The sequence below is a fragment of the Chanos chanos genome, chromosome 5 (genome assembly GCF_902362185.1).
Source record: "Chanos chanos chromosome 5, fChaCha1.1, whole genome shotgun sequence".
In the NCBI taxonomy this organism is placed as follows: Eukaryota; Metazoa; Chordata; class Actinopteri; order Gonorynchiformes; family Chanidae; genus Chanos; species Chanos chanos.
In genome coordinates this window covers 44,528,332-44,552,691 of record NC_044499.1, presented here as the reverse complement: position 1 = coordinate 44,552,691, position 24,360 = coordinate 44,528,332, and the positions used below count along the sequence as shown (strand labels likewise).

Below are 24,360 nucleotides of genomic sequence, written 5' to 3'. Positions count from 1 at the left end.
AGGTCCATATACATTTAACATGCAGACAAAGTATGTCCACAGGCAAAGTATTTAGTATGCGTAAAGTGCAAAGTATTAATATGGCAATAGTAAGGGTAAAGGTATAAATAAAACGAGAATCGATTTTTTTTTGTCAAGCACTATACCTGGTCTTTTAACAGTCACAGTGCATGAGCTGAAATGGTCCGTTACAAAACATGAGTACCATACTGCAATGGGTACCATACTGCAAACAAAATTAACAACAACAACAACAACAACAAAAACATACTTCTGTTGGCTTACTCTCTATTCCACAGACATTCTTCTTTTTTTTTGGCTTTGTTTCAGAGGGCAAGGCTTTGGTCCAGTCCTGTGTGTTGTGGATGGTATGAGGAATGGCTTTGCGCAGCTCAGACGTGACTGATCTGAGCAGCTGTAGCAGGTGGTCGATGTGCCACGGCACGGCTCACCGTGAACGCGCTCACCAGCGCCCGCTCACACTAGCAATGTCCGTGTGGAACTGGCGTGGAAGCCGGCCGCTCGCGCCCCCTTCCAGGAAGGAGGAGCGGATATTGGGTGGTTCAAAGAGTTTCCTTCGGTTCTTGTTTAATTCTGTCAACAAGGAACGCATATTTTAAGTAACGCTCTCTAAACATTTGTACATTTTGACAGAAAAGTCTTTGAGTGCTCTTTTGTGAAGCGGTCAAAAGAACGCTGTTTCCCCCCCCATTTTTTTTTTTTTTGTTCCTTCTTGGAGAAGACTGGTGTATATTTTGATTCATTTTCCTTGGGACAGGAAAGAACATACTTTTTGACTAGGTGGAGCAGATAGAGCTCTCAGAACGTATTTTCGGAGGACAAATGTGAGGGAGAGCCCTCCTCTTTCTGAGCTCAAGATTCCATCAGTAGAGATTAGAGCAGATTTGTGCTTGGCCCTGTGAGCTCAGCAGTGAAATAAACACTCTTCAGCAGCCATTTCCTGTCCGCAGAACAAACTGGCCTTGTCCTCCCTCTACCTCTCTGCTTTGGAATGCCCAAACTCTCCGTAATTTTACAATTATAACCGACGTTAACGTTGGAAGAGGCATGTGAAATTCCCTCACCCTTGGGCACACTACTTTAATCCCACAGCCCCTTTTGAAAAATAAGAGAAACTGCTGTCATATGAGAAACTGCTCTTTCCAGGCTTAAGGAAATTATTATTCTGCAGTAGTTTTGATGGTGGGTGGGCAATTCTTCAATACCACATTTCTCATTGTTCCGACTCATTAAACAGCATTTGCACAGCGCCACTAAGAAACCACGTATTAATATTAGTCAAAGTAAACCGCAGAAATACAGTCATGAATGATTTAAGATCTGGTTGACTTTAGCAGTGAGATTAATAAGGGAGTACTCACCTGAAATTGCCAGTAACATTTTTCTCCGTGCACCGAATGTAGTGATGCCTAGCTCCTTCAAATCCTGATCTGTCAGTGTGAGGAAGGTCTGGAGGTCGATCTGAGAAAACCAGCATTTTGAAGTCAGCATGAGAGGTGTGAACTGACAACCATCTAATTGCCTGACACTTGGAAGAATGGCTAGAGTGGAGCCCTTAGTACACAGTGTGGGCGGCGTAAACATCAGTTTGAAATGGAGGAGGGCTCTTTGTTTCAGCATCTCTGATGTTGCTTCAAAGCGCTCAGGAAATGGTTTGCATTACTGAATAGGCATATGAAAAACCTTGTTTACGCGTGAAAGTTGAAACAACAATAAAATGACAGCTGCTGGTATTCTGGTCATAATTTATTTCACATATAAATACAAACCCGAGCCCAAACAAGGGAATTGATGCATTTCTGAGTCCAGCTGGGCATTAACAAAAAGCTTTTAGCTCTTCATATTATACAATTACACAGACTTAGTTTGCCAAAGCCTACGTTGCCACTTTTGTTCTAATACATACAGGCACTGACCACACATTACCTCTTGCTGCTGAAAGACATCTGTGTATTTCCCCAGGCCCAGCTTGCTGAAGAGCTCAGGTAAGTCTGAGCCTTTGAGGGAGCTGTTGAGATTACAGCCGTTGCTTCCCGTCACAGACGAAATGCAGTCCATGTAGTTGCTGCTGCTCAGGTAGTGTTCTGCTGTAAAACACATTAAGTCAATATTTCCAAGCAGTCCAAAGACACGTTTATAAGTGACTACAATTATTTGTGGTTCTATTCAAATGAATTAAATTCATTTCTCTCTGAAAACTTATGAGGAACTTTCAGCTGAAGACAGCTCTTCCTCTCTAGCTCACCTGATTTGTTTGGTTTCCTCTTAGGGCTGATGGGTGCTGGGAATTCCGTATGTGCTGGGAGTCCACTCCCGTTTCTCTCTCTCCAGTTGTCTGAGTCACTGCCGCTTCCCACGCCCTCTCGGCTGCTGGAGCGGGACATGGACAGAGGCGATCCCTGATGGAGCACAGACCACCATCAAAATACTCCATATACACACAATCTACACAAACTATGAGTCACTAACATCACTGACTCAATGTAGTGTTTTAGGTTTATTATGCACCTTTAAAGACCATTTAACATTTTTCCATCCTTCCTGTAGCAATCAGGAGCAGAAAATACATAAAAATCAGAAATATGGAGGAGGCTGTGTGTAAAAATATGTGAGAGTCACAGAAAAAAAAAAATAGGATTGAACATTTTCAAGCGTCAAAATGTAGCTAGTCAAAATACAGATTCCATAGCATAATAACGCAGGTCTCAGGCATCTGAGAAGATCTTAGAAGTTCGCCATAAACATATAGGGTTGCAGCTGCATTTACCTCATACGTTGTTGACATAGTGGGTTTGTAGGACACATGGTTAGCTCTCCTCAGCTCTTTAATAGTCTCTGCTGGCATGGATTTAGAGAAGCCAAGTCCACTCCAAGTGTTCGTGGGAGTGCGAACCTCTGTCACCACAGGCTTCTTCAACATGGCTGAAAACACAACTCATCATTAGGAGCTGACCCAATTATTTTCTCGGTCTGGCACGTTTTTCATAAGTTTGGTTCAAAGTGGTAGAGAAAAAAATGCACTGAATGTGATGTTTGTACATCCAGCTGCCAATATGAATTTTTGATAAATATTCTAAAGTACCAGATCAGCACTAGGTCAAATCTCATGCTGGTTTAACGTCGAAGCTGAAGTTGAGGGTACATTATTTCAAATTTACTCTGCAAATGGGGAAAATGCTGATCATAACGGCTCTGAGATAAACAGAGCTATACCTAACTGTGATGCAAAATGTTTGAACAATCAGTCCATTACGGTGCTTGCTAATATAAATAACTACTACTCAAATGGTTATGTTATGATGGCAGTTATTTAGTTCTGTGTTGAATACACTCTTTCATCTGGAAGCCCATTTTTCAACATCAGGTACTACAATGTGTATAGCTATGAACCCAAAGCAGAGGAAATTTGGACCAAGCTTTATATAGGTCAGCATTTTAACTGTAAATCTCTAGTAACACTGTAATGACAGACTGGACTCAGCCAGAGAGATTATCCATGCAGAGACAGTAGTGTTGCCCTATTCAAATCTGGCAGAGTAGACTAAACAGATCACATTTCCTAATTTGTTACCACTTGAGTTGTTTGTTATGATGTGGGAACACAGAACATTTCATTTTATATGGTAAGCTGTGGAGAAATGGAATACAAGACCAGGACTGTAATGCAGTAGATTCACCACATACCTTTGGTTGCCAGTAACTTTTTTTGTTCGTAGTCAAACGCCTAGAGAGAGAGAGAGAGAGAGAGAGAGAGAGAGGAGAAATCAAAGACTGGCGGTGTTTATGGTGTTCGGAACAGGGTTAAAGAGTGTTGCTCCATATTTCCAATGTCAGCTTGGTTCATGTACCAGCAGGGGTGCCAGTTAAAGACTGCCTCATTCTGTCACAACCATTTAACCACATTCTCAGAAAATAAGTGTTTTCTGTCATCGTACCAAAACAAAGCATCGTACCGGGAAGGTGAATGTGAGTTCATAGAGGAAATGGCCATATTATTAACATATGGAAAACTGGGCAGGATCACAACACAATCGTCCACACGCTGAAACATACAAGAGTTGGGCTGAAACCAACTAACACAGGTACTGAAGTAGAATCTCCGAACTCAAAGGACCTGAGGCTGCTTTGCAATTAGACTCTGCTTGATATCAACTTTTGTCGTCACACTTATCCAATCACGGATAGACAGTTTGGGTGAAAGGAAAGGAAGAAAGGCAAGGCCCAAAAACACTGTGTAATACCTGCATGTTGGAGAAAGAGGACTGCGGTGCCAGACGGATGCGGTCTGAGTTCTGCTGGGCCGCCCGTTCTGCGGCCCGCTCGCTGCCTGGCGCTCTCTTATCGGCCACAGTGCTCTCAGACGCACTGGAATCAGAGTCGGACAGAAGGCAGTCTGAGCTACGGGGACAAAGAGAGGGATAAAGGAGAGAACATACTGAATTAATGAAGGGATACTTCAATTCCACCCCTTTAAACTGGGTTCTACCCCTGCGTCTCTCCATCATTTTTTCTCTTTTCATAAGCAGGACAGGAAAGCTAAATTGTTATGATTTATGCCCATGAGCAAGGACCTAGTCTGGAAGGGAACAATCACACGTCAAAGGCTGATCTCTCGAGCTGACTCTAGAGAAAAGAGAGGGAGTGAGAGAAAGAGTGATACTGAAAGACAGAGAAGTTGAGGACTCTCGGTTCTTTTGGAATGTGACAGCTCGCAGCTTTTACAGGGGAAATTCATCCTTGCTGACAGATGGGTCATTTTGACAGTTGCCTCCTTATAATTAAACAGTATTAAATAATGTATTTTTTTTCCTCATCCATTATTTCAGTAGACACACATTTCTCAATGTTTTTTTTGTGGTCAACATTTTGAAATCCAGCAAACATATCAATACGAATGTTTCACAGACTGACTGAGTGAATACAGCTTTACATTCTGTCTTCCTAGAAGAACAAATGAGAATATTATCACAAGATTATACATAATCAACGTACTTCTCAGTGAATCTTTGTTCTTTACATAAAATGGTGAAAAATATTAAAAACTTGCACATTAGCTCCTGACAGATGCAAAGTTCAGGGTTATAACAAGTTTATATGTCAAAAAGGGTGAACTACCTCTTTATAAATCACTAGACTGTTTCCACTTTCCTTTTTAAAAAGTTATCACACATAGATGTAAAAGTTCGCACGGAAAACATTTTCATCTTTTGATGAGATCTTCATAGAAACAGAGTTCTATGAAAGAAAATTGTTTATGCAGTGCAGATAACAGCATCTAGTCTGTGGTTTCAGTCAGGCATACATTGTGTTTGTGTGTTCATATCACAATGTGCGGCATGTGTTGTGAGGTGGACATGTGATATATGTGTTTACTTACTGCAGGTGGGAGTTTTTGGTTCCCTGTAAAAGCTCCACAGCCTGTCTCTTTCCTGAGGCTGTCTTGCAGGAGGCAAGCATCTGCTTCAGCTCACTGCTGTTCCCTGAGTGTGAAGGGCTTCGTGGCATTCCGACCTCCACAAATGCATCATTGGAACCTGCAACACGCACGTACCAAGGTCTCGGTTTTCCGGAAGCTTTCAGAAATGTCAAGGATTTAGAGACCGGTCGTACCACTCTGCCTTCAGAAATTTTTACGCAAAGCATTTAATAACAAGAAAAAAAGCTGATTTAATTCTAGTTTTAGTGCAGAAAGTAACATCTGAGCTAATGGAGGTGAAGCCAATTCAAACAGCCTGAATGAAACAATGAAACAGTGCAGAAATGCTTGGCTTCTCTTTTCCAACAATACAGGCTAGATGGAACAGGAAAGAATGGTTTGACGATTTGGAACCAAATATGCATTCATACATAACTGAATGAGCCAAAGTCAACAAAGAATCATTTAAAACTGGCAAAGGCCTTTCAGTTATTAATCATATCGATAATACATTTCCATTCAGTATTCTGCATTCAGTGACATCTTAAGCATAAGAAATTTTGTTGATTACATGGAAAAATGCCATACTTTCTTTCAAAATTTAGGGATGACACAATAGAGTCATATACAATACTGAGCAAACAGTCGCCTGATAAAAATTCTCCAGTATTTTTGATTAACGCTAATGAATGTCTATAAAATATCCATTGTTGGAGATCAAGTCTGAGTCAATCTAAACTTTTTTTAAAAAATGCTTTTAAAGCTTACAAAATCTTAAGGAAAGGGGGCATTTTTCTTCCAGTTGACTTTTGGAATGAACATCAGTTGATTATGGATGCTGCATCAGTACCTTGGTCAGAGTTGGACTTGCTGGACAGAGGTTCAGAGGGACAATGACCAGTGGCCTCTTGCACAGAGTCTCCATGACTGGCATTCAGCACCTTGTCAGCCAGGGAGGCTGCAGACATCCTACTGTACATGGAATTGGGGTGCTAGAGTGACACACATACACATACACACATCTGTCTTTAGTTAAAAAAAATATATATATATATATATATATACACACACACACATTTTTAAAATGTAGTAAGCATGTCAAAAAATCCATTTTGAAATGCTCTTGACATTTGAGTCTAACCACCTTGCTGTTGAGGGAAGATACAGTCTTGCTGCAGTCTGGAACTCCATTAACCTGAGTGTCAATGGGGGCAAGTCCAGGTGGAGGTGAGGGAGTGTTCTGGGTATAGCTCTGCACTCCCGACAGAAGGATACTCGTCAATGTGGCCTGGGTAGCAGGGTGGATCATCAGCTGGGAGGAGAAACCTGCTACAGCATATTTGGGTAGTTAGTAAAGACAGAAATCCTAGCAAAACCACACAAGCAGCCATCAGGAACGCATACAATTTACATGCTATGTGTATGTCCCTTGAGTGTGCTAGGCAGCACGATTACGGTAAATGGCAGCAGTAATATCGGAAAGGTATCTCCACTGGACTCTACATGTATACTTGTGTTTCCCTTACCTGGTGTGCTTGTGGGGCTGGCCAGTGAACTGGACCAGAGTGTGGGACTGGGAGTACCAGAGGAGGGTGTCTGTAAGGGGCTGACTGAGCTGTTCAGAGCATTTAGCAGAGAATTGGGCATTGAAGGGCTTGTCACAGAGGCTGCAGTGGGGCTTAAGAGGCCTGAGGGTAAAAAAAAAAACAACCATTCACGAAACATGTCACAAAGAAGAGCAATGTTATACAATTTCTATGGATGCTCTGAACTGTGGATGCATCGAACTGTGGATCCATCCTCCATTTGTGTAAAAAAAAAAAACATGAACAGCTGAGAACAGAGGTGTGCTTCTCTTACCGAGGCTGGTGAGCCCCAGGCCAGCTGAGGCCAGGATGTCCAGGCCAACGGGGCAGCTAACGCTCGGGGTGGGGGGAGTCAGAGGACTGCTGCTACTGCTGCTGTTAGAAGAAGCAGACACGCCACTGCTGTCCAGACCGAGCAGAAACCTCCGGGCCTCATACATGTTCAGAGCGTTCCTCTCAACACTTTTCACGATAACTGACTGCAGGAGGAGCAAGGGAGAAATAGAGCGTCAAAAACAACGGAGAGAGATGAAGAATAGATAGAGCAAAGGGAAAAAGGGTGGTAAGGAAGAGAGGAAGGTTGAAAGAAAAGAGAGAGGAAGAATGGAGAGTGGAGAGAAATGCCTGTGAGACAAAGAATTTTTATTGTCTAGTACACAATATGCTTTTAAAAAATTCCTCCAGTCCACCAGGGTGTGCTATGAGGTGCTATATAGTGAGAAAGAGCACAAAGAAAACACTGACCACCACAGGGTATTGGGTAGAGCAACCGGAATCTAATCTTGTTACTATATATTATTCTTCCAGAATGTCCATTTACTGCACAGTGCAATCATATTTAACAAAACCTGGAAATAAGTCAGTCAATGGGAATTTTAGGTGTAGTAAATTTTGGAAATAATTTCATATACTTTATATACAAGCAGGAAACAATAGCAAAAAGCCCAACAGCAGGCAGTATAAGCTTTTGTTAGATGTTGTTTGTCGAGTGAGGAGGCAGTGATGAAGATCTTTTCCTATTTTTCTTTGAAACTGCCTACAAATCTATGGGTACAACAAAAATCCCAAAAGCAATTAATGCACGTTGGAATGTGGTTAAAGGAAACTGTTAAAGTGTTTGTGTGCCCTAGATCTCTACACTCAATTAATGTACCTGTCATGAGTTCAACAACTCATGTTTTCCTCACTCTTGTGTACAGTCATTAAAGTAAGGGGAGTGCTATCTGGGGAGCTGCCAGTTTAAACAAGGAAATCGAGGCAGGAACAGATCAGCAACTAAAATGGAAACTGGAGATTTATGCCTCGGCCGATTAAAACAAGGGTGATGTTTTACTAAAAACACAAGCTACTGTTTCACGGTTGACCGTGACCAAAGACATGAAAATGATTTTTGTGAATGCTTCCATTTTCCATAGTCCTACATAAATCACCATCGAATCCTATATTTTCCATAACCTGCATGCAGACAGCTGTCCACAGACTACGCCTTTTGCATGTCTACCATGACTTTTCACGTTTGATTTGTATGTGGATATTTTGGCTATGACGCTTGACTTTCGTGTGCGCATGTGAGTGTGTGTATTTGAACGTGAGTTTGCAATACCTTACTGGGCTGTTTGGGCTTAGGTTTGACACTAATAAACACATCCAGCTGCTCCATTAGAGATGTGATGCACTGTGGCTCCACTTCAATGTCCTCCTTGATGTCAAACATCAGAACCAGTGGCAGACAGCCCTATATAGGACACACGCACATGGAAATCAGCAGGTTGTACCACAAACGTTTAAATCATTCAATTACTATTGCCTTAAAACTTTCAAGTGCTTCTTGGCCTCAGTCCTAAAGCAGCAAAGCCATAGTTGTTCCACAACGATCCATCACTTCATACTGGTGTTTAAAAGAAAAACAAGGGCAGGTATGCCAGAGTTAAGCCTTTCAAGTTAGTAGGGCCTTGTCCCCTTTTCCCTTTTTCAGCAGACTGCTAACTGCTAAGTCAGCAGCAGCTGCTTGACTGCTAAAGGCGCTTAAATTTGACTGGTGCCGGTTGGTGTCTGGTAGAACCTCAAACACTCATCAGTGCAATTAAAACATGCTTAATGGACCAAAATGGAGACCAACCCTCTGACCCTATGCCTTATTTTGGGCTACTGACTGAAGTTCTATTTCTGTGAATAAGTGTAATTATCCTTGTATATGAATTTGCCTTGGTATCACTCCTGCGGTGGTGTGGTCTGTCTACCCCATGGTGAGTTTTCTAGTCAGGGGAACAGTGTGGTCATCTCTGTCACTCTGTGAAGATACATAGCTGTGGAGAAAACAGACATCTCCACATTGTTATTACTTTGTTTTCTTTCAGTATGTTCTCTACTTGTGTGTTCCTGACAAGGCTCTTATGTTTATATTGTTTGTTTTTCTCCTTCTATCCCACTAAACCTCGCCCCCTTGGTTTTTTTTTTTTTTGTGTATTCCTCTCTTCTGGCTGGGGGCCTTGGATTTGAAGAAGACCACCACTCATGAGGGAGCCAGTGTTAGTCACTAGGCTCTGTTATGGCTTGAGGGAACAATATTGTGAAACCCTCAGAGAGATAGAGAGAGAAGGAGAGAGAGAAAGAGAGAGAGTAAGAGAGATGGATAGACTCTCACCATGAGGTACTGTCGGGCCAGGCACACAGAGTCGACTGTGCCTTGCACATAGACAGTGGATTTCTTCTGTGGATTATTGGGGTCGGGGAAGTGCACCTGTGCTCCTGTACGCTGCATAATGTGCTTTATGTTGCTGCCATTGCGACCCATCATGAAAAGGTGGTGCTGAGGTGCAATGTCCAGTTGTGTGCTGACAGTGATGGCACTAGCCAGGTTTCCTGCGAGGTGCTCCAGCAACACGGTTGTTCCTCTCTACAAAAACCACAAAACCACAAGCTGTCTGAATCCCATCCACCAGCAACTCAGCTCCACTTACGGTTCTGTGAATGTCACTCAAAATCAACACGACAAGCTGCACCGTGACCTGCAAAGCCTAGCTCAGAAAGAGCATGTTACAGCAAACAAGAGTCTCTTTATATTCCAACCAGCACATATGGCCTTCGAAATGGCCTAGATTTCAGGCTTTTTTTCTCCTCTTTTTTTTTTTTCAACTCTCCACAAAAAGAGCATAGGAACAACTCTTTTGGGGCTCCTTCCTTGGCTGCTGTTAAGAGTGGTTTGGCAGTAGATTTCCCCACCCCAGCTCTCACCACATACCAGGCATACCCTAGAACCCACAGGCCAGCTCTGGCCTCCCCCTCATTGTCAGAAGCAGCAGGGACAAGGCCAGCAGGATATGGAGCATCCTGGGCTGCTGGGTATGAGAATGAGAGCAGGCTTCAAACTCACTTCTTGCCTTTAGACCTCACTCTTCATAAAGCATTTGTGGCCAACATTCACAGACTCACAGGCATTCTGAGTACCACAGAGTAGGAGGTCGAAGACAAGTTAAAGTGGATTTCCCTCAGTACGTTTCAGAAATGAGTTTTACAGTTTTGATGTTACATATCATGGGAGAAAGGGTGTAACGGTGGCACAGTGGGTAGTGCTGTCGCTTCACAGCAAGAAGGTCCTGGGTTTGATTCCCAGCTGGGTGGCCAGGGTCCTCCCTGTGTCTGCGTGGGTTTCCTTCGGGAGCTCCAGTCTCCTCCCACAGTCCAAAGACATGTATGTCAGGCAAACTGGAGACACTAAATTGCCCCTAGGAGTGAATGCGTTTGTCTGTGTGTCTGCCCTGTGATGGACTGGCAGCCTGTCCAGGGTGTTTCCCTGCCTTTTGCTCAATGAATGCTGGGATAGGTCCAGCACCCCACGACCCTAATTAGGATAAGTGGCTTTGAAAATGAATAAATGAATGAATTATATGAGAAAATGGGCCAACAATCTAGGGTCATGAACTGAATTGAAAATTGATAGTGATTTTTTGGAATTTTAATTGGAGTTGGAATTGATTGCAGCCTTGAGGATGTGGTATTGAATTTGAATCGGAATAATAGAGATCAGAATTGACTCTGATAAAATTCTTTGAAATTCTACAAATAAGACAGGTGTATATGCAATTTCTGAGCATATAAAAATGGTACGCTTCTACTGAGATCACATAATAAACATTAACTAATAAATCACTCAAATTACCCTTACATCTGATTCAACATTAGTTCAAACCAAAATAGTCACATGATACTTGGAGTGTTTTAATTCGAACTTTTTAAAGCAAATATATATCTTTGAACCTTTGTATGGATGTGACTATAGGTTATAAAGATTTTTATTAATACATTTGTATTTAAACTCTTGTGTGCACTCCGACAAAGCAGACTTACTCTGAATTTAATGGACCTCACTACAAATGTTGTATTTGTTTAACAACAAATACAACATTTGTACTGTCTTCTTTCCAGGTTCCAATGGGTACCAGCAGGATACTGCGACAACATTTCCACAGCAAACTAAGGCTGGAAACCCCTCTTACAGTGACTAGTGCGTAAGGTGACACGTGCATGGGTTTTCTGAGAGCAAGAGCAAGACGATGAAGAAGGTACAGTCACTCACCTTCACTGCTGCAGCATTGTTCTGTGACCCCCGCACAATGCCTGTGGCCCCATAGAGCCTAGTGCGCTGCTTGAAGGCCACTGATATATTGTACGTCTGAGAGATGTGCTGGATGGCTGGAGAACTGGGGTCGGGGTTCAACTGGATCATGACAGGCAGTTCAAACATTAACACCAGAGGAAGCAGCTCCTGTGAGAGGAAACGGCAGGGAGCTTTCACTCAGGTGGTGAACTTCAGGATCGTTTAAACACGCTGTCCATCAGACAAAAAGCTTCCATAAAGACGCCCAAAACCACTTCTCTCTTGTCCAGCGACCACAGAGAAAGTATATGCCAGGAACAATGTTGTACAAAAATGTCATTCACTTAAACCTCAGTGGTTCTAGATGTGACTGATGAAAGAGATCATGAAAGAGCTTTTTGAACAAACATATAATGAAAAAAGCTTGATTGTGAACCTCTGTCATTCTGCTATGATTTAGCAGTGTCATGGGCCATGAATAGATTGCAATACGAAAAATGAAATGGTAAACAGCGTAACTGGCCAAACCTAAAAAAAAAAATGTACCCATGATCAGTCCCATATGCTCTGGGGTCTGTGTTCATGTTGACATTCAGGACGGGGCAGAAATGAAAGAAATTCTGTATCCTTAGATGTGGTTAACATAGACATTCCTGTTCAAAACAGGGAGGCTTTCACTGGGGCCTAACTGAAATAAGAAGTTGGACATTAATCAAGGACCAGTGGCTTAAGTATTCAAATAATTCATTATAACTAAATTTTTCTTCATTCTCCACGGTACTAGAACAACACTCTGGTTATATTTAGCAGCATGTTTCTGCTCACTGCTCAGAAAATCCACGTTACTGAAAATTAACAAAAAAAAAAAAAAAAATCAAGATTATTTTAGGAGCGCGGGGACTTGACGTCTGAGCTTCACTTTGACCCCTGTAGAATCAATAGCCGTTATGTATTTGCCCTTCTGTCTGTTTTGTTAGACAACACATTAACGAGAGCTTGTTCAAGACCCACCACTGCGGTCTTGAAATGTGTACCTTAAAGAATGCAAGGCTAATTTTTAAACTGCTTAATCTCACTCAAGCATCAAGTGTTATTGGCAAAGACACTGAGCAGCGGCTCTGGCATGCTAAACAGAAAACCAAACGATATGCACTGTGTTCCCTTTTCCAGAGAATTGTCCATAGAAATATCAGGCTTAGACTTTACTTCATATTGTTAATAGGGCATATCTGGCCGCATCCAAATTTGAATGAAATAAGCAAATATGTCACAATCATATAATCTACTTGTATTAATTCAGCGGTTGCCAGATTTTAAGACCTATAAGACAAAAGTGAGTCTTAGCATCGAAGAATGGAAAGAGAAAAAGAAAAAGTGTGCTAAGCACTGGTCTTTCCAGCGTGAGTGGTGGACGTGGTCATCCTTGAGGGTTGAATGACAGGCTGCCTTGTGATGCCTCCTCAATTCCCTATGGTATACATTTCATCCTCACCACTCTACTTCTCTTTTATATGCCTTGGCCTTCACTTTGGGCAGCATGGCTTTTTAAACGCTGGTAATTCTTTACAAATTACTTTATAAAACAATGGTGAAGACCCATAATTTTTGGAATAAAAGTCCATAGTTAATTGGGTCGCTAGATCTCTGTGCAAACACTGAGGAAGGTTGTGAGCTCTGGCTTGTTTTTCTTGGAGCTCTCCATGGAGGAAGCACGTGTGTGGAACCCTGGCGCTGCTGAAATCTGAGGAGAGTCTGGACAGAGCCGAATCGCATGAGTGGAGCGGCAACACCCAGTGAAAAGTCAGGAGACCACAGAGTCTCCAGCTTATATTGTTTAAAGCCAGCTCTGATTGGCGCCATGTGTTCCACATCAAATTATTACCATTGGATTCCGAGGCCAGGCACCAGTTCAGCCCAGAACCCTGAATGTCAAAGGCCCCTAACATAAACTTGAGGGGCCTCTTATTCTCAACTTTCTGTGCCATTAACAGGCCACTGTCACCGCAAATGAAGGACGTTCTCATCAGAGGATTCAAGGGAAAGATAACAAATTTACTGCAGAATGCGCACTCTCTAGTATGCTGACAACCAACAGAGGTCAGGCACTTCTAGAAAACTCTATCCAGAGACCGAAACAACTATCAGCATCTCTTACTAAGGAAGTGGATTGATATTTTATTGATTACCTTAGACATAGGTATGTCACCATTCATAAAGACTCTTAAAAGCTGCAAAATGTATGGATAATCATGTACCCACCAAAAATTGTAAAGTCAGTAAAGACAAGCAAGAATATCCCTCCTACACCCTTACTTAAACCCATCCACTGTGTTCCAGTGCACTAAATAATATAACTGGTTCGTAGACATCTACATTGATAACATCTTACTTTGGGTGGTCTATGCCCCTTTTAGTGTCTTTATGTATATCTGTTAAATGTTTCATTTACCCTGATTCTTGCTCTGGCAGCTTCAACTCCCCCTGGTTGTCCAGCAATGGAAACCTACAAACAGGCAAGAAGAAAGTTACACTAACAGACCTTCCGGAATGTCAGTAGATCGGCAATTTTCTGGTATTATCCTTTCACTCAAGATTTTCCAAATCCCAGTAAAAAGAATTTCGATGTAAAATTTATATTTCAGGGATTGGACCCATCCTGAATCAGTTTCATCACATCAGAATAATGGCAATGAAGAAACGAGCAATGTTCTGATGATTTATAAAACTACATCTTTTAAATGTTTAATATCAGTTTCATGAAGACCTTGGAATACTTCTCATAGTGATGCAAAAGGATCTGTGCCAAGTGTTATCAATTATGTTCTACAAGGAGTACGCAACGCAAAGTTTTGTTTTTCAGGCATAATCAGTCCTGTCTAGCAGTGGAGCTAACTGGTACCACACACTTCTTCATACCAGTTGGTCTGGGTCTCATTTACCTGTCAGCAAGTACCAGCGGTTTACTGGAAACCGTCTGACAATGCTTAGGGCTACAGGAGTCTGTGTCGTTGCCCAATTTCCACATTTCCCACATCACTGAGTCCAGAAACCTATCTCACATCAGATTAAAGTAGACACCATTTCCCTCCTCAAGTAACTACACAAGATATGCTGACTACCCTCCCCCACTTTATAAATCACAGAGCAAACTAGAGCTGAACCTTTGTTACAACAGCAAGCCTCCAAAAATGGAGACGCTGAAAGCAAGCAATGATGTATCCCAGAGACCCTTGCTCATCCCAGGCTATTCTAACTAAATGCTCTGTCTAGCTCTGACACTTCAGTTTATAAACAGTGCAGAAAAGAGCAGCATGAGCTCAGACCTGATTGCTTTTCTCCGCCTGGTTGTTGCGGTTAGAGTCAGGGAAGTGAATATGGCAGCCAGTCTCCTCCATCACTTTCTTGATGTTGTTGCCTCCTTTCCCAATGACATGCGAGTGCTCCGTGTGCGACACGTCCATCTTCAGAGTCACACGATTACTCTATGTAAGGAAAGAGATGTTACTGGTTCTAATTCACTGTACACACCGTAAATCAGACGTTACAAGAGTTCCTAAGATGAAACTCTTCAGAGTGACACAGTTACTCTATGTAAAGAAAGAGATGTTACCAGTTCTAATCCACTATACATAGCATAAAGCAGACATTACAAGAGCTTCTAAGATGAAACTCTTTCGTTTAAACTGTGAGTGATTACAGTGAATGAGTCAGTTTCCTCATTATAGTACACCATTTGGGAGTCTCAAAGCATGTATCAGCTTTCTCAAGGGTGATAATACATAACTTAGTGTTTCAGTATTAAAAAAAAAAAAGGTATTGTTTATCCTATGTATTCTGTACTGATTTGAACGCTGTGTGGTCATTAAAATGTGATGGCAGGCGGAGTGAGGGGGTGGGGTGGGGGGAATAACCTCCTTCCCCTTTCAACACACATGTGGTTCCCCAGAGAGAGGATGGCACATCCTGCAGCTGTGATTATGTGTGGAGGGTTAGCTTCACTTCCCAGTGTGAGGAGTAACTCAACCAATAAAAAAAACTCCTTATACCTCTCCCATGCTCAATTTCATGTGTTTATGTCTGAGGAAAATCTCTCCAGAGGTACAAGCGGCCAGAGTCTAGGACAGCAATTCCACTGCATCATGCTAATACTTATATACTAATGCTGACTGAAACTGTTAAGAGGAAAATGTCCTTAAGTGAGCTTAGCAAACACTTAGAGAACAGTCACTTTCTATGCCAGCTCTGGCCTTGCACTGTTTGAGGAGTAATGGAGTAGTTGTTTACAGTGAGTCTAACTGTCAGCATGTCTCTCACTTGTCAGTGAGGTCATTCAGAGTAAGAGAAGAAAGGTTATGGAAGTTCTCATTGCTAACTGGCTAGAATCAGAGTTTCTGCACTCTAGTGAACTTGCTGTCTACAAAAATCAGTTCAGACTTACCTTGGTGTCAAGGACAGACATAATCCTCTCCTTAGCCTCCTTCACATTGTCCCTCTTCCCGCTCACTTTGATATGTGGATCTGAAAGGCAGTGATGATGTTTATGTGAAAGGATACCTACTTAACGCAGTTAACTACTTCATGCAGCTTACATACTCAACAAGGTCCCATGGTGTAGGAACCTTAAATATCTTTGAATGAATCATTGATTTTAAATAAATGGCATAAGGTTAATGTAGTGTTTGCAGCTTTTGTATTTATTTAGTTAATGTATGGCTAATGCTTGTCAGTGGTGACTTATGAATGAGTCTGAGAGTAGTTGGCACAGCTGAATGAAGAACGCAAGGCTACACTGAGAGATTAAGCCTGACTACATGTGTGTCATTCCAAACAGTTCCCCTGGCACTCACTAAAAGACCATAACAGAATCGTTGCATTGCTAAACTGTAGAACTTCTCTGGCACAAATCCATTGCCTAAGCTTCCAAAGCTAAATGCAATAACATACATTGTGTACTTTTGTACAGTACATGATAGATGATATATTTACTAACTTACTGATTTATTTACTGATCATCATTTATCCTTCATGAAATCTTTAAGTACGTGACGATGCCAAACATCAAAATCCAACAAAATTATCAGCCCAAAATGGGCTCCGTTCTCATGCTTAAATGTCTCATGTTTCGTGCTATAGCTTCTGTACTAAAGCCTTGAGGAAATGTATAATGAGGGCTTCCAATGCCAAGGGGACTGAGGGAAGAGCTATGTTACATTGCTGTCCAATACAAAACTGAATTTCCTCACCACAAAATCCAGCAGAACATTGATTTGCTCTGATTAAACGGACACTGTGGAAAGAAATGGCCCAATGTGGCTCCAACAGCATGCCATGCATGGGTCAATTTAAAGACCATTACAGTTATCCACTACCGTGTGACTGGCCTTGTTCAAATTGCATGTAATGTGAGGATTCCTTGTGGTCAAACTCGAGTGTACACTAGAGGTTTTTCCATTTATCCAGTGGTGTGAGGAGGAACTCAGAAACAGAAAACAGAAACATAATAATGTACAGTATGGGCGCTAACATATAGTGACCTAATCCAACACAGTGGATAACTGGTAGGATTACACTGATGATTAAGATCTCATTTCCACTTTAGCCTTAATTCTTCCTCTGTGCTTGCCATATATAACAATTTTCTTAGGTTGAGTGTTACTAAGGTAGCTGGAAACATAACTATTTAATTCTATACTGTATATAGATACCTTGTGCTCATTTCACAGCAGATGACAAAAATTAAGAACAAGGAAATGAAACCTAAGATGCATATAATGAGCTAGATATCAAGAAATCACTTTTAGCTGCTAGAAAATTAAATAAATATTTAGAGAGGAAACTACTCATTAAAACTTTTTTAAACTTTCTATGGGTACTACCGTTGTGAACAAACTTTCTGAGGGCTTGGGGCTGTGGGTGGATAAGGATGGGGGAAGGAGGAGGTGCAGGGAACATGCAATCAGTGTTTCAGACACAGACAGAGCTAGTGATGGGCACACTGACAAACTGTCAGATCCACATTATATTTTAAAATCCATAGTTTTGAGCCACAGATTATGCTATTTTCTGAGCTGTTACAAATTGAAAACAGTCTCCATGTGGTATGCATGCATGCACATGCACACAGACTCACACGTACACTGACTGACGCACATACAGACAAACACTAGAGGTTTAGAAGTTTTAAAAATAGCCACATCTGGGGATGTTAATACTTACAATACCTTCCCTTTTCCCTTTTTTACCTAACCTTTTAAATATGCTGATTGGTTTACAGGATACATCTGTTTAATAAAGCCTTTGTTATTTTACGTTCATTTCAGATACATAATTGGAATGCAAGCAGGCAGGAAGAAAGAAATAACGGATCTATTTGCTGAATCATTCATGAGTTCTGATCCCCATACACATGGAGACTATAAATCTGGAAGTGAGTGGTGTTGTAAGTCTGTTTCACTATTGCATGCACAGTCTGGGCTGCTATGCAGCGTGTGCCTGTTATTTATCCCCACAGGGGGCGCTGTGTGTTAAATGGTGCAGGTTGTTTATCAGGCAGCAAAGTCAGGAGTGTTTTATAGGCTCTCGGCTGCACCGTGGAGCACTGTGGATTATGTCAGTGGGAAGCATAGCCTTGCAATGTGCCTGTGTCACAGAATGGAGAAAACAGCCCAGGGGCAGGCATCTGTACAAAGGCAGCATAAAATAGTGAGGCCCCTGCGCACTTCATCTGTATACTGCGGCGCCAGGAAAATGTGTGTGTTTGTGTTTGTGTGTGTGTGTGTGTGTGTGTGTGTGTGCGCGTGCGTATGCGTATGCGTATGCGTGTGTGTGTGTGTGTGTGCGTGTGCATGTGTTTACATTTTTTGGTGTGTCTGTGCATAGGTGTGTGGGTTTTGCTGCTTTTATGATAGTTTAGAGTTTATAGTAGTTTAGCTGTGCCAATACAGGGCACATTTTCTCTCTTCTCACATGCTTGTGACTCCTCAGGGGTTTGGTTGCTAAATAAATGAACCAAAAAATCAACTGCACAACTATATTCTTTTAATGGTTATAATCTAACCTTTTTTTTATATATATGACCTTATCTTGATAACTGAATTTTGAAGGAATAAAGCTATTGCAAATCACCTCAGTTCTGCCTAAGTCAGCTATCACCTATCAAAAATTTTAGGCTCTCACGTGAAAGCACGTGCTTGGAAATGTGTTTGGAAACCAGCGACATCTTGCACAACAAACAGTTCAAAAATTTGACTCGTTGCACTGTGTGTGACCATGCAGATGTTCCGACAGCTTTTGAAAACAACGTAGAGGCAAAATCATTGGCATAATTTATAGCGTTCTAACACACGTTTCCCATAAATGAAAGAAAATGAAACAGCATAAAACCAAAGATTAAATTTTATAATGATCCAACACAAATGACTCTTGCTTCATTGGAGATCTCAGCTCACACCAGAGCTGGAGTCTGTAAAGAGCAGGAAACTAATCTGTTTTTCTACTACATACTTTGAATTGTTGCACAGCCATGAGGAGACAGATGCTCTAGCAGTATTGCAGAAACTTTTAGCCCAAACATTCACCCCAAGAGCCAACGAGATGTTTGCACGATAGCATCTCCTTGTATGAGAGATGCAACAAAAGCAGGTTTGATTAATATTCTAGGGCTCAGAAGAAAAGCAGCGAGGTTTCCTGTGGTCCTCCAAATAAACTAGATGCCTCCTGGGAGGGTCTTGATGTTTATTGCAGTTGTTCTCTTGTGAATGCTGCAAAGCCAGGACACGTGAGCCTTGACTTTTACCCTGCCACTAATGGCCAGTACATCTGACATCAAGATTCTGCTCTTTCATAAACTCAGTGCAGTACTCTCTGTTTACACACATGCCTGGCTTATGTTCAGTTTTCTTACAGACAACAAAGAAAAATGCGTGCAGCTCAGTAAGTCATTGGTTCAAGAACAATGATCTGCGATACCACTACATTATGCATTACGAGTGGAAGACCACAACAGGAAATTGCTCTACATTAACGTTAACAAAAAATTCATCATTTTAAGTGACATTGTAAAAGGTTACGAAATACTAACACATTGCAATATTTTAAGCAACAACTGAGTACAGAGCCAGTACCATTTTCTGAAGGACCTCTATAATCCTGTTATCCTTGTATAATCATCAAAATTTCAACATCTGTTGTCATAGCAATGAATAATTACATTTCTCTGTGCTGTATTCAATGGCCGATCTGACACTGCCACAAAATCAGTCAAGGAGGACAATTTATTTCCTTGGGAACTTGAGCGAGAAACTATCGTCCTCAAATCTTCTCACAAAAAGTGCAAAGGTCTCCATAAAAGAGGGGAACCTTAAATTCCCTTTCTTCTAATGGGTGGTTGACTCGGAAGCATACTGGGCAGCACAGTCCAGGAACCTAGCAGATCTCCATGGTGATGGCAGGCCAGGCAACTTACATGCGGTTCAGAATGGGTGATAAGCCAGAGGATGGTGTGTTCCAGATTGTTTTAACAGCTGCTGCCCCCTGTTCTGCACCCCATCAGCTGGAGCTCTGCTCCCCTGTCTGCCAGTAAATCACTATTCAAGCACGAGATTTATTAGCACCTCCAAATTTGATTGGCTAAGAGAGGCGAGGAGTGAAAATGTACGCAAAATGTCAGCCAGCTTCTTGACAGGCTTTATAGGTCAGGGGAAGAGGACACGGTTCCACCCAGCAAGGTTCAACAAAGCCCTGATGCCTTACTTATGTAATCTCCTTTCTCTAGCTGATAATAACAACATACACAGTAATTAAAGTATCCTGCCTTTTTTTCATAAATCAATTTAGAGACTATACAGATTGAATCGTTCAGGGGATCTGAAGAGACATGAAAATATCTGACCTATTTACTGTCAAACGAGCGTAGCAGTCTACTCAGATGACAAAATAAGAACTCACATAAGAAGCTTTGGTGTGCTCGGACGGAATGCATTCTCATGAGCTATCTGAGTGAGCTGTTGGCAAAACTGCAGCTTTAAATGTGCAGACAATGTCGGTATCTGCTTTTTATCAAAAATGTTTGCATCCGTGTTGTGTCCGATGGAAAAATGATTATCAGGTCAGCTAACATGGGCAGCTATTAATTGCATGAAACTGTTTATCCCGCTCCAGCAAGACTGAATCTGTGAAACTTTCGGGAGTTTGGAGTTCTGCCTGCTCTGCATCAATAGTGATTGAGTCACAACAGTCTGGTCCTAACAAAAGCAGACAGCCATTGGGAAATAAGATATATAAAAGCAGTTTGAAAAAACCATCATGTGTCAATGTGTTTTATACTCATATTAACTAGATAAACAGATAGCAAATTCACCAAAGTTAAATTAACTCTGCAGACACTCTCAGAGTTCATTTAACACTCAGTGAACAATGCATGGGCTCTACGAGTCAATTTACCTGTGCCTAATTTTGAGAATGTGAATGTATATAATTGATTAATGAGATCAGTGTGATCAAAAAACGAAAACATTCTGAGGCATGTGCATCCTGTTTGCAACATCCTGCCAGAATGAAAATATCTTGTTGAAACATTTTAAATTCTTGTGATTCCACATAATCAGTATTGGTAAACATACTGAAACTGTCACTATATGACACGCTGTGGTATAAATTTGTTCCAGAGATGTTGTGCAGAGGTCAGTGGTGAACTGCTGAAGATATTGTTGCACTAAACTGCAGACAGACTAGCAGGAAGCAACAAGTCCCTCTGGACAAACTGAGCTATGTGGAGAGTGGTGCGGCACATATGCTAGAGTTATGCATGTGTTTTCCATCATTAATTAGTTAATATTTGCTGCATGTCGTCACCAGATCATTGCAAATTATTATGTAACATTTTTGTGTGCATAGGCAATACTTGGGGCTGCCTGCCAGTACAAACAATTGTGTGTTGGAATTTAGATGGCCTTTGACCTTGGCAACAACAAGAGTTGCAAATAGTTCAGTAGAGCACATGAACTTGGACTGCCTTTCACGTTTTGAAATTGTATCTAAACTTTGTTTGAGATAAGTCCTATTATTGCCATTACATGAACATTTCTCCATGAACATCACCAAAGTGGTGTCGTAGTAAGTCAAAAGTAATAATATATTAAAAAAAAAAAGGTGATAAACCTGATCTTTAACAAACCAACAACTTTCATTATAGCATACGCCCAAAGTTTTCACCCTTCACAATAACACATGGGGTTACTATGCATTAAAACAGAGCGCAGAAAAGGGACAGATTACTGGGGCAGTAATAAAAGCACTGGTTACTGCTGATCTGACTTAAATGCTCATTTATTTAAGTATCCAAAATCGGATAATTAGTTAAAACCTTCAGCAGTCCCATGGGGAAAAAAACATTATGAGAAGATGACATAGTTTCTAAATATCGAAAGAAATCACATTATTATGAATGAGACTGTTTGATAAATGCATTAATACATAATATCATAAAAAAGATCAAATATGTTCAAGATGTGCTTTGCACACAATAATCTCTTTAAGACACAACATAAACATGAACGGTCATCATGTAATGAAAGGATTTTAAGAAAGTCCATTTTAACCTGATCTCATAACAAAAAAGCCTGTGAGGTATTTCTAAAAAGATAAAGTTGTTTTGTAATGGCATGCTTTGATAACACACATTCTTCTGATTAAATGCTTTACATGTGAATAGCTACAGTTTTCATTTGTAACAGAAAGCAGACACCAATATAGCCCCCTCACTCCCACAAATTCATCAAACACAGTTACGGGAAAGTTACTCAGATGGGAGAAGTAGGGATAATGTCTTACCCTTTTTTGATTTGGCACCAATCTTTAGTTTGGATGGCCATGCAATATGAGTCTTGGTTTCCTCCATGACCTGGAAAAAACATGAGGGAGACTTTAAAAGATGAACACAATATCATACGTTTAAGTTGTACATGCTGTAGAGTTATATACTACTACATAAACAGGAAATGACGACCACAGTACATATACATTGGCTCCCATATTTCCTCACTAATGAAGGAGACCTTGAACTTGGGTTTATGACACACATTCCATTGACTTAATTTCGGTTTAAGTGCAAAAGTTGAGAGAATGTCCCTTGTACATATGATTAATAGCAAGCCAGCAATTACACGTTAAACTGCTTTAACACCAAGAAAGAGGAAAATTGCATTTGAACAAGCTTTTTAATTCTGGACAGGCTTCCAAGAAATAAAAATGACTTGTATTTTTTTAAATGCTACGGACTAAACATTCAATAAAATATGCATCAAGGCGAATACATTTTAACAATGTACAGACGGTGTTTCGACATCTCCCCAGTGAGCCAAGTTCAACATACTACTTTTACAAACTTAAGTCATTCCCTATAATGTTATGCTTATAAATACTACAAGCATGTTATAGAATTAACTACTCCAATGGTACTAAAATCATGGGCAAGCGTAAAATGAGTGGTTATTGTCGACACCTTCCGAACAGCATGACTTGAACATTTCCCAAAGTATCTTTGCCACAAAGCCGACATCACCCTGTCACCTATGTACAGCTGTGTGGAAAAATGCGATCCAATTAAAACAAGCAAAACAGTTCCCTTCTAAAAACCTGGGGATTTATTTAAGGGCGAGGGAAAATCATTCAACATTTTTTCAGCACGATAAATGGCGTATAAAAAGCCCACAGTGATCAGAAAAGAGTAGTGACCCAGAGAGGACAAAGAGCTGGTAAATTGCCTGCGCATGTGATTCATGGCCAGCCAAACTGACTGCCACAGCTGGTCATTTCAGTGTCCAGACACATGAAGGTGGAGTAACTGTAACAATACTCTCCCATCTGTTATTAATCACAGCTTATGGCTAAGGTAGTTGCATGAAAAAAAAAAAAAACAGAGTAAGGTCGGTGAAAATATAAAAATTACTGAACATCTCTTCAAACTGCAAAGTAAACATTTGAAAATACACTTTCTGCCAATGAACCTGGCTGCTTCCATATGAATCAAATCGTTTGACGGATGAGGTTTAAATTCAGCGACAAGAAGGGAAATTTTCTGCGCAATTCTGACCAGAGGACGTCATCTCCGTGTGATTCTGATAGATCTGGGGATTTTGTCTCCCCTCATGCTTATCATTTTATGGCACGAAGAATTGAGCAAATTTTCCATTCGCACACATAGCCCCATGTGAAAATTACTATTATTCTGATGGTGTTGACGTTTTTGGCTGAACCATGACAGTGTAAATGGCATTTTGAAATGGACCACACATAAATTCAGAGGAGTAAAGTAGCCACAGCATCTACTGACATTTCACCAGACACCTCTCAAATGAATCTAATATTTTCACAAATTAGTCTGACCATTAACAATCTTTAATCTTTCACTTAACAAGCTTCCATATTCAAGCCATATAATCATGGTCAACCCCTATCACTTACTTCGTGCTCTTACACAAATTGCAATTCTTGGAAACTGTCAAAATCTGTAGTTTTTGCAGTTGACTTCAAATGACTGAGTTCATACTGTAAATCTTATGATTCCATGATGAAGTACCAAGCTGGCTAACGAATCTTTTTGACATTTGAGTCAGTAAATGTATAAATGTAATGTCCAGATAACAAATGAATTAGATGTATTTCCAACGGCGGAATGTTCCAGAGAGGCCAGAAGTGATGAAAAAAAACCCACAAAAATTAGTGGAGAAAAAGTAAGCATG

General features: G+C 41.0%; 1 protein-coding gene across 1 annotated transcript in view; it reads right to left on the bottom strand.

Annotated features, from left to right (window-relative positions):
* Positions 1–463: 463 nt before the first annotated feature.
* The window catches only part of bicc1 (BicC family RNA binding protein 1), a 37,092-nt gene continuing 13,195 nt past the window's right edge, over positions 464–24,360 (bottom strand). The window contains exons 3-21 of the mRNA XM_030775444.1: positions 22,451–22,520; positions 16,059–16,138; positions 14,944–15,102; positions 14,070–14,123; positions 11,600–11,788; positions 9,668–9,919; positions 8,627–8,758; positions 7,298–7,502; positions 6,964–7,125; positions 6,582–6,763; positions 6,288–6,429; positions 5,399–5,555; positions 4,263–4,419; positions 3,706–3,745; positions 2,789–2,943; positions 2,267–2,420; positions 1,948–2,108; positions 1,383–1,482; positions 464–594 (exon numbers count right to left, since the gene is read on the bottom strand). Of these exons, the coding sequence (XP_030631304.1) occupies positions 464–594; positions 1,383–1,482; positions 1,948–2,108; positions 2,267–2,420; positions 2,789–2,943; positions 3,706–3,745; positions 4,263–4,419; positions 5,399–5,555; positions 6,288–6,429; positions 6,582–6,763; positions 6,964–7,125; positions 7,298–7,502; positions 8,627–8,758; positions 9,668–9,919; positions 11,600–11,788; positions 14,070–14,123; positions 14,944–15,102; positions 16,059–16,138; positions 22,451–22,520 (2,682 nt within the window). The remainder of the gene's footprint in view (positions 595–1,382; positions 1,483–1,947; positions 2,109–2,266; positions 2,421–2,788; positions 2,944–3,705; positions 3,746–4,262; positions 4,420–5,398; positions 5,556–6,287; positions 6,430–6,581; positions 6,764–6,963; positions 7,126–7,297; positions 7,503–8,626; positions 8,759–9,667; positions 9,920–11,599; positions 11,789–14,069; positions 14,124–14,943; positions 15,103–16,058; positions 16,139–22,450; positions 22,521–24,360) is intronic.